General features: G+C 43.2%; 1 protein-coding gene across 1 annotated transcript in view; it reads right to left on the bottom strand.

Moving 5' to 3' along the window:
- Nucleotides 1-291: 291 nt before the first annotated feature.
- Nucleotides 292-11,047, bottom strand: part of SLC25A43 (solute carrier family 25 member 43) — a 36,783-nt gene continuing 26,027 nt past the window's right edge. Inside the window, exons 4-5 of the mRNA XM_004587637.2 lie at nucleotides 2,022-2,156; nucleotides 292-1,312 (exon numbers count right to left, since the gene is read on the bottom strand). Coding sequence (XP_004587694.2) covers nucleotides 1,112-1,312; nucleotides 2,022-2,156 — 336 coding nt within the window. The 3' untranslated portion in view covers nucleotides 292-1,111. The remainder of the gene's footprint in view (nucleotides 1,313-2,021; nucleotides 2,157-11,047) is intronic.

The raw sequence follows: 11,047 nt of genomic DNA, 5'->3' as shown, positions 1-11,047 counted from the left end.
AAGATAAAAATCTTCCATCTGCTGATTCACTCCCAAAATGGCTATAATGGCTAGAAGTGGGCTGATTTGAATCCAGCAGCCAGAAGCTTCTTTCTGGTTCTCCCATGTGGGTGCAGGGTCCCAAGGCTTTGGTCCATCTTTCACTGCTTTCCCAGGCCATAGGCAGGGGAACTGGATGGTACGTGGAGCAGCTGGAACTTTCACTGGTGCCCACATGGGTGCTTGACAGGTTTAACCTGCTATGCTGTGGCACTGGTAACTAACTGTAGTTTTGGAAATCATATTAATAACAGATGAGTAACACATTATTTTTCTTTGGAATATCAGTTTAATTGGAAAAATATTTTCAACACATTGAAAACCTCTATAAATGTATGTATGTACATACATGGCCAGGGCTGGGCCAGCCTAAAACCAGGAGCTTAGAGCTCCATCCAGGTCTCCCACACAGGTTCACAGGCTGAAGTGTCCCAACAATGCTCTTCCTTTGGCGCCATGTTTTCATGCAGAACATGCATTGCATATTTTCTACCGTTAAACTTTGATTGTGGAATATGGTGGGATGCCATTTTGACCCCCATGGTGGCAGGACTCTCTTCCCCTGCCCCCATGGTACAGGTGGCATCAATTTGGAGCTCTGAGGTGAAATGAAGTCAGACTCCTCTGCAAGAGCCGCAGGTGGGAGCTCCCTTCCAGTCACTCCGTGTGTCCACAGCTAGAGGCTGTATATATAAAGATCTAGATATTTATTTGAAAGGCAGTGTTACAGAGAGAGAAGGGGAAACAGATCTTCCATCTGCTGGTTCACTTCCATATGGGTACAACAGCCAGAGTTGCGTCAGTCTAAAGTCAGAAGCCAGGAGTCTCTGCCAGATCTCACACATGAGTAGCAGGGGCCCAGCAACTTGGGCCATCTTCTATTGATATTTGAGGCACATTAGCAGGAAGCAGGATCAGAAGTGGAGCAGCCAGGACTTGAATGGGTGCGCATGTGTGATGTTGGCACTGCAGGCTGAGGCTTGATATACTGTGCCACCGCACCAATCTCAAGAGGCTATGCTTGTGATCGTGACATGCCTTCAGTCAGTGCGCTTTCAGTTCCATATCACTTTTACAGAGTTGGTTTTTTTGACTTCAGGTTTCCAGTTTTGAAGAACTTCTTTAACTCCCTTAGTTCTTGGGGCTTCAAGCTCTGGTCTACCCCTGGGGTCAATTTATAGCTCAGAGGAGACACAATGTAACCATTTTGGTAAAGACAGATTCTCTTGCAGAACTCAAAGGTGCTGAACATAACTCCAAAATATGGGACTATCTGTCAAATCAAAATGAAAATCATGTTAGAATCTTAGAAAAGAAAATGCCACTGCATTTGTAGCCATCCTAGGTCAGGATACGCTGGGGTAAGTGCTACAGGCAGTACAATATGATAACTCTTTCTGAAATCTGGGAAGATGGTAAAAGTGAATTGGGTGCACCGTGGCCGGGGGAGAGGAATGAGAGTGGCTGAAGGGTGTGCTGTGGTCACGCACTGGCTCTGAACTCATATATGTATAGACCCATTTAGACACATAACCCTGTACATTGATATATGCTGATCTGGACTGGAATCATTAACATGCCAGCTATGCAAGGTCAGTCCAGAATTCTCAGGCTTGTTTTTGTGATCATAGAGTGTTTTTTTGGAACATAATGTATACATTATGGGAACATATACATATATACATACATATGAATGCATACATAGTGATATATATGCATACATAGTTTTGTATATATTTTTAGGATGTGTGGGGGTATATTCTCCTTAGAAGTCCACAAATCCCCATGTTGCCCCTACACTAAATAGTTCCTCTGGGATGGGGTATGACATGCTACCATGGCATAGGTTAATCTCTCTTTAGGGCTGACAGCCTACGTTCATGAGCCCCGCGATACCGTCAGTGATAGAGGGGGCACTGACAAGGGAGGAGGACAGACTTGAAGGAGGCAGAGAAGCAGTAGAGACGGGCCACTCCTCTCACCTTCAGCAAGTTGGCTGTCAATCCATTCCAGAGCCCCAGGACGCCCTGGGCCTTCACTATCTGCCGAAAGCAGTCCGCTGCTCCTGAGAACTGGACATCTACTCCTCCGTGGTGGGGAAGACAGGGGCTCTGAGCCTGAGAGGATACAAGGTGGGAAGAGGTGAGTCCGATATCAGAAAACAGCAAGGTAACCAGGGCTGCAAGTCTGGGCTCTGGCTGTTTATGCTCCCGGCCAAGATGATGACCAAGAATGGTGACTGCAGTGTTCTTCCTAGTTCAGGGGCTTAGCAGGAACAGCATGCAATAAAATCAGGAGCCATTGTTCACATATTTCTTTCTTTTTTTTTTTTTTTGGAAGGAAATGGGATCTGGGACAGATTCAATCTTACATTTTGTTTTCCTCCCAACCTATACCCTGTAGAAGTGACAAACATACCCATTCTTTTTTTTTAAGATTTATTTATTTTTATTGGAAAGTCAGATATACAGAGGAGGAGAGACAGAGAAGATCATCCTTCCAATGATTCACTCCCCAAGTGACTGCAACAACCTGAGCTGTGCCGATCTGAGGCCAGGAGCCAGGAGTTCTTCTGGGTCTCCCACGCGGGTGCAGGGTCCCAAGGCTTTGGCACATCTTTATTGCTTTCTGAGGCCATAACAAGGAAGTTGGATGAGAAGTAGAGCAGCCGGGATTAGAACCAGCGCCCATTTGGAATCCCGGTGTGTGCAAGGCAATGACTTCAGCTGCTAGGCCACTGTGCCGGGCCCCTACTCATTGTCTTTAACACACAGATTTCAGTAATTATTTCAATAAATGATATGTGCTGAATATAGTGACCTCCTTTATTGTAAAATTCAATGCATACTTTTGGACCATTTCCTTACTGAACTGGGAGGCCTAATATGTAGCTACAAAATCCAGCAGATCCCAATTGCCCTCAATTTATACAGCTGTTACAGGAAATTCTACTTCTAGTTGTGTGTGTGTTTGATTTTTTCTTTTTCTTTTTTTTAAGAATTATTTATTTTTATGGGAAAGGCAGACTTACTGAGAGACAGCAGGAGAGACAAAGATAAGATCTTTCATCCACTGGTTCATTCTCCAAGTGGCTACAACAGCCAGAGCTGAGCCAATACAAAGGCAGGAACCAGGAGCTTCTTCTGGGTCTCCCATGTGGGTACAGGGTCTCAAGAGTTTGGGCCATCATTCACTGCTTTCCCAGGCCATAAGCAGGGAGCTGGATGGGAAGTGGAGCAGCCAGGACACGAACCCAAGCCCATACGGGATGCTGCCACTTGCAGGCAGAAGATTAACCATTGAGCTATCACACTGCTTGCTCACCTCCCAGCTATAGCTTTTAACACCATCTACTTGCAGAGTTCTAGCAAGCTGCCTACTGAGATCCAAACAAACAAACAAACAAATAAACAAACAAAACAAAACAAGCCCTCAGTTTCCTACTGAATATCTATGTCCTGGATAGCACTGGCCAAAACTCAATACAACCGGAACCCACTGTTGCCTTTCTCCCTGATGGTCCCAATTTGCTTCTTTCTATTTCTTATCTTGGTAAAAATTCCTGCCATTCAACCAGCTGCCCAAATTAGACACTTAAGATTCCTTTAATTTATTCAGCTTCAATAGTTTTATCGATCATTGCGTCTTATCTATTTTATCTTCCCAATATAACATTTCTCAGATTTCCCCCTCCCCTTCACTCCCAGCATGACCCCCGAGTTCAGGCTACCACCCCTTCAAGCATGGATTACTGTAACCATTGGTGCTGGTCCCTTGAATCCGTTTCCATCTTTTCCAATCCATCCTTCACAGCGTAGCCTGCATCCATTTGAACCTCTGATTCCTCTACCTTTCTTCCACCAAGAAGATGAAACCCAGACCCCTCCACATGCTGGACAAGACCCTTCAAGTCAGCTCTGCCAACATGAAAGGCATGGTTATCCCCAGCCGCACTGACTGCGCCTTCCCGGCTTTTTTTTTTTTTTTAAATGTACTCTCATTAGTGTCTATTATCTTCTCTGAAGACTCTCCCCTTACTCAAGTGTTTATTGAGTACCTTCTATGTGCCACTCAAGATGCAGCAACGAACCAAACAGACAAAAGCCGCCGTTCCCATGGAGCTAAAATTCTGCTTGCAAGGAAGAGTGGATAGATAGCGAAAATAAGTACATTACACCCGATATCAAAAAGCCATGAGTGCCCTGGAGAGAATAAAAGCAGGAGAGAGGTGGAAGTTTCCAGAGAATGCTGATGTTATTAAAGGTGTTACAGACCTTAATGAGAATATGCTTCCCTTAAAAAAAAGATTTATTTATTTTTATTTGAAAGGCAGATATATGGAGGGAAGGAGAGACAGAGAAATCTTTCATCTGCTGGCTCTCTCTCCAAATGGCCACAACCCCTGGAGTGGAGCCAATCCAAAACCAGGAGCCTTTTCTGGGTCTCCCATATGGGCGCAGAGTCCTAAGGCCTTGAGACATCCTCCACTGCTTTCCAGGGCCATCAGTAGGGGGCTAGATTGGAAAGAGCATCTCGGGAGCTAGATTAGAAATGGAGCAGCTGGGATGAGAACTGGCACTTATATGGCATGTTGGCACTACAGATGGAAGATTGGCCTGCTATGCCATGGCTCTGGCCCCCTGGGGAATATGCCTTTTTTTTTATTAAGACAATGATTTTGACTAAAGGAAGTGGTATCTGTAAAGGCCCTGGTGTAGGAACATTTCTAGTTTTTCAGAGAGGCAACAAGGAAGCGAGTGTAGTGGGAACAGGTTGAAGAAAATAAAGAGTGATAGTGTCTGACTTCAGAGAAATTCATGGTGACAGACTGCATAAGAGTGATACACAAATTTTAGCACTTCGATTGTAACAGAGTTGAGGAGTTGCTGGGCAGTGGTATGACCTCATTTACATCTCAACAAAGGTCACTTTGGCTGCTTTACTGAGAAAGACTAAAGGGCCAAGGAAAGGGTAGAATTCAGGTTGTTTTAAAGCTTACTGCAATAATTTCAGCAACAGATGATGGTAGTAGATTTGACTGGGATGCTGGTATCAGGGTTATGGGCTGCAGTCAGATAGTGGAAATATCCTGAAGGTAGAGTTAACAGGCTTGGCTAATGGACTGGATAACAATGTAAGAGGCAAAGCCAAGGATGACTCCAAAGTTTCTTCCAGGTAGAAGGAAGCAACAGTAACTAAGGTGGGGAGAAGAGGACTGGGGGAGAAGCCAGGTTGATTTTTGTTTGCATTTTGAAAATGAATGAAAACACTCAAATGCGAGACATTCAGGAGACAGGCAGCTGAACATAAATCTAGAGTTCACAAGAAGAGATCAGGGCTACAGATAGAATTTGGGAGTCAGGGCTGGCACAATAGCTCAACTAGCTAATCCTTACCTTGCAACCACCAGGATCTCATATGGGCACCAGTTCATGTCCCCGCTGCTCCACTTCCTATCCAGCTCTCTGCTCATGGCCTAGGAAAGCAGCAGAGGATGTCCCAAAGCTTTGGGGCCCTGCAACTGCGTGGGAGACCTAGAAGAAGCTCCTGGCTTTGAATTGACTCAGCTCTGGCCATTGAGGCCATTTGGGGAGTGAAGCAGCAGATGGAAGATTCTTTCTGTTTCCTTTTCTCTGTAAATCTGTCTTTCCAATATAAAGAAATTCTCTCTCTCTTCTTGTCACTCTTTCAGATAAATAATATAATCTTTAAAAAAAGAATATATGAACACATTATCTCAGAATAGTGTTAAAATAAAATTTTAGTGACTCAAACCAGGCCTTTGGCCTCTCTGCTTTTTGCTGCCTCTTACCACAAAATGTGGCTGATTCTTGCTCTCCAATTCCAAATCTTCAAGGCCTTGATTACTGATGGACCCTGAGAACCCAGTCTCCAAAACCCAGACTCAAATGGAAAGGAACTCAGGATCTTCATGTAAAATTACATCATTTTATCTATGTGCTCAATAATGTTATCTATTATTAGTAGCAAACAGACATTTTAGTAGGCCTTCTTTGGCAAGGAATTTAAATATTCCCCATCTCATGTTGCTCCTTCTTGGTTGAGTAAAGCCTTTGGCTATTAGAATTTTCAGTTGCTGCTATGGCAAGCAATGAAGTCCCTCAGTTCGTTAGGTTATATTAATGGCTATTGTGTCTTTCCTCATTAATCTACCTTGAAGGATCAATGTTCTATGCTTAAAAACACAGAGTTTGAGTCTGGTGTGACAGCCTAGTGGCTAAATCCTTGCCTTGCATGTGCTGGGATCCCATATGGGTTTTGGTTCATATCTCAGCTGCTCCACTTCCCATCCAGCTCCCTGCTTGTGGCATGGGAAAGCAGTAGAGGACAGCCCAAAGCCTTGGACCCTGCACTCACGTGGGAGACTCAGAAGAAGCTCCTGGCTCCTGGCTTCAGCTCATCTCAGCTCCAGCCATTGTAGCAATTTAGGGAGTGAACCCATGGATGGAAGATCTTTCTCTCTGTCTCTCCTTCTGTCTATAAATCTGCCTTTCCAATAAAAATAAAAATATATTAAAAAAGAAAACATTATCAAACAAACAAACAGTGTCTACCACCCAGGCAAAAGATTAAACTGCTGAGTTAGGCTTTCCTTTTCTTTCTTTTCTTTTCTTTTCTTCCTTTTTTACTGACATCATCATAGTTCAAGCTACTTTCATCTTTTACCTCTGCTACAAATGTCTTCTAGCTGGTCTAATGGTGCTTATTCCCCATATAGCAATCAAAATGATGTAACTGGGTTACTCCCTTGACCTTCACTCTTAAGTAGGTCCCCACAGGCCTCAGAGAAGCATGGTTTTTCACTCTGGCTTAGCCAGGCCTCTATGACTTGGTCTCTACCGACTTCTCAGCCTGATGGTATGAAACTTCTTGCATTATATCCTATGCTTTAGCTACTTTTCTGGTCCACTGTCAGTATCTCACATCATACACTGTCTCTTGAGTGAGGGCCATAGGTTCCTTACCTATCCGCCGACTTCTTCCTATCTCTGCCCTCTCCAATTCTCCCTTCATGCTGTAGCTGGGCACTTTTCCAAATTCATCAGATACTGCCATTGGTTTTGCTCAGAAACTTCCAGTCATTCCCAATTTTCCAAAGAAAAATTTCTTAGAGTTTTTCAGACATTTTACAAAGAAAAATTTCACATAATTCAGCACCCTTTATGCCAGTCTTCCCAGTGTCATTTCCCATCATCACCTTGTGATTGGTTAGGCCATAATTCTCAGATTTGTGGTCAAACACCAGTCTAGAAATTGTTGTGAAAGTATTTTTAAGATGAGTTTCAGATTTATTTTTGACTAATTAATTTATTGAAGAAGCAGAGAAGGAGAGAGGGGAGGGAAGTGGAGACAGAGAGAGAGACAGAGACAAAGAAGTATTTCTGCCTCACTGGTCCATTCCTTAAAAGTCAACAATGGCCAGGACCAATGCCAGAAATGCAATCCAGAGCTCCCACAAGGGTGGCAGGAAAGCAAGTACTTAAGTGATCACTGCAATCTCCTGGAATCTGTATTAGCAGGAAGCTGGAAGCCAGAGTTGACAGTGAAAAACAGCCATGGTGGGAGGTTCTTTACTTTTTAAAGAATTCTGAGTAATAGATACTCTACATCCAGTCCCACTTCTTACCTTCTGAATACTGTGAGTGCTTTTTTCTGACAAATAAAATCCTAGTCACCCAAGACCAGGTGATCTTGAAATGTTTTCCTTCTGTTCCCTTGCTCCCTTTTTCTGTCTCTGTCTCTCCCTTCCTTCTGTTCTGACACTTTGCCTTTCTTTGTCTCTCAAAAAACATTTTCTTGTGGATAATTTCAAATATTTCCAAAAACATTTTACTAAAAATAAACACAAAGTTCTATTACCTAGAGCCAACAACCAGCAATCTGTGGCCAATCTCTCTTCATCTCTACTCCCATAAGACATTTCATCTGTAAATATAATGGCTCCTTAAAATATATCTCATTTTCACATTTGAAACTTCATACTTCTCTATTATCATCAATATATAAAGTCAGAGTTCACATTTATTTTCTAATTGCTTTTGCATTTTTTTTTTTTGATTTGGGTTTCTTTCTGTTTTGTGCTGCCTTAGATTGTGCTGAAGCTTCTGCTGTGGCTGTCTGTCTCAGATGGGTCATCTGAGTACCAACCTTTATGCCAGCAAACTTATGGGAGTAGGCCTAGGGCAAGCCTGCCTTGTTCATCTGCCCTTCAGGGTCTAATACTCTTCATACATACATACATACCAAGTAGTAACTGTCAAATCCAATTCCTTTTAAAATATCATTGCCAATAGTAGCTTTTCTCCAATATTTCTGTTTTCCTGTGAACAAGCTCAAACAAGCCACATGATTGGTCACAAAACAGAGAAATGGCCAATACTTACTGAATGCCATGAGACAGGTGTAACAGGTATAACACTGAGTACTTTGAACATACCATCTCATTTATTTCTCACAAAAGCCTCACAAAATGGGTAGCATTATGTTATTAGCCATATTTTACAGATGACAAAACGGAGTCCATGAAAAGATAAACACTTGGTCTCCAAAATCACAGAACAAGCAGCAAAGCATCGATTTGAACGTGGGTCTGATTCAGAGTTGAGCTCTGTGTCATTAGCTGAACTCTCTCCTGACACTCAGGACTGAAAAAACCGCTCATCTTTTGAAAACTTGTTATCTTCCACATGCCATTGGTATATGTAGCTGCCACAGCATGTACACTGAATGGATTCTCTAAGCAAAACTGGAACTTGTGGTATGGCATGAATAAGAGCCTCTACATGGGTCATACAAAATGGGCGTGCAGAACACAAGAACAAGTTCTACAGATGGTTACCCCCAAAGAAAGAAGAAATGGTTAAGCTCCATGCCAGTGTTTCTTGACCCTTAGCTTCACATTAGACTGAGCAGAGAAGCTTGTGTCACATAATACAATGTAATTAATGAAGTTAAATAATAAATAATTAAAAAAAAACCAAAAAACCAACAATGAAAGGATCCCCTAGAGACTGATTCAGTTGACCTAGGATAAGGCCTGAATATCATCAGCATTTTTTTAAAAAGGGAGATTTATTGCAAAGGCAGTTACAGAGGCATAGAGGGAGAGAGGGAGAGGAGGAGACAAAGGCAGAGATGGAGAGAGGGAGATAGGAGGAGAGAGAGAGGAGGCAAGGGAGGAGAGGAGGAGAGAGGGAGAGATATCTTTCAGAGAAAGAGAAATCTTCCATCTGCTGGTTCACTTCCCAAATGGCTGCAATGGAGCTGTTCCTGCTTGAAGCAAGGAGGCTGGGAGTCCACTCAGAATTCCCACATGAATGGCAGGGGCCCGAAGAACTCAGACCACCCTCTGCTGGTACCTCTGGGAGTGCATCTGCAGGGAAATGCTTAGAAGCTGAGCAGCTAGGGGCCCCACTTGGTAGTCTAGTGGCTAATGTTTTCGCCTTGTATCCACCAGGATCCCATATGAGCACTGGTTCTAATCCCAGCAGCCCTACTTCCTATCCAGCAACCTTCTTGTGACCTGGGAAAGCAGTTGAGGACGACCCAAAGTCTTGGGACCCTGCACCTGTGTGTAAGACCTGGAAGAGGTTCCTGGCTCCTGGCTTTGGATTAGCTCAGCTCCGGCCATTGTGGTCACTTGGGGAGTGAATCAGTAGATGGAAGATCTTTCTCTCTGTCTCTCCTCCTCTTTGTATATATATGACTTTCAAATAAAAATAAATAAAATTTTAAAAAAATAAATAAATCTTAGAAAAAGAGAAGAAGCTGAACAGCTAGAACTCAAATCAGAGTCTAATCCGACTTTGCAGGTGACAGCTCAATATGCTATGCCCCAACACTGCCATCAGGCAGCATTTTTACAAGATGAAGTTCCTGGGGAAAGCACAGAGACCCTAAATCCAGACTGCTTGGAATGAGCCTCTGCTTTGGCACTCATTAGTTCTTTTTTTTTCAGAGAATATTCTTAAAAATATGTATTTATTTATTATATAAAATATTTCATTTATGCTATATAATATATTATATATAATATATCAATATAAGTGGGAAGTGGGGCCACCAGGATCAGAACTGGCGCCCATATGGGATGCTGACTTTAGCTACCACACTGGACTCGACACTCACTAGTTCTATAATGTTCAGCAAGTACGTTGAACTTTCTGAGCCTCAGTTTCCTCATCTACAAAATAGGGTAACAATCCTAACTCCCTTGTAGATATTCTGATTTAATCTTTTACTACATGTAAAGTGCTCACAACATTGACATAGAGAAAGCACTGAATAATGTCATTATTAATTAATGTCTTATTAATGTCATTGTTATGATTACCTACCCTTAGAGAAGAGACAAATATGCTGAAGACCAAATTGAACCCACTTAGACTAGAATGCTAGACTGCCACCTGCAGGGGATCCAGGCCTGGCTCTGCTGCTATCTGCATAACCTTGGTCATGTTATTTACTTCTTTACACTTTAGTTTCCTCACATGTCAAGTGTGGAGGTTGAAACTCCATGATTTTTTTTAAGATTTATTTTATATTTATTGGAAAGTCAGATATACAGAGAGAAGGAGAGACAGAGAAGAAGATCCTCTGTCCGTTGATTCACTCCCCAAGTGGCCACAATGGCTGGAGCTGCGCCGATCCCAAGCCAGGAGCCAGGAGCCAGGAGCCAGGATCCCCTTCCTGATCTCCCATGCTGGTTCAAGGTCCCAAGGCTTTGGGCCGTCCTCAACTGCTTTCTCAGGCCACAAGCAGGGAGCTGGATGGAATGCGGTGCCGCCAGGATTAGAACCAGTGCCTTTATCGGATCCCAGTGCATGCAAGGCAAGGACTCTGGCCACTAGACTACCGTGGGGGGCCCCAGAAACTCCATGATCTTGATGCCCCTTCCAGTTCATATAATCCTTGATGTTGGCCCAACTCCACATTCCTTTCAGCATCTAGGACTTCAAACCTGCCATTGCCTCCACTGTTCCTAGTT

Source organism: Ochotona princeps, chromosome X (genome assembly GCF_030435755.1).
Source record: "Ochotona princeps isolate mOchPri1 chromosome X, mOchPri1.hap1, whole genome shotgun sequence".
NCBI lineage: Eukaryota > Metazoa > Chordata > Mammalia > Lagomorpha > Ochotonidae > Ochotona > Ochotona princeps.
Note: the sequence above shows the minus strand (reverse complement) of the source record. Positions and strands in the feature narration are given on the sequence as shown.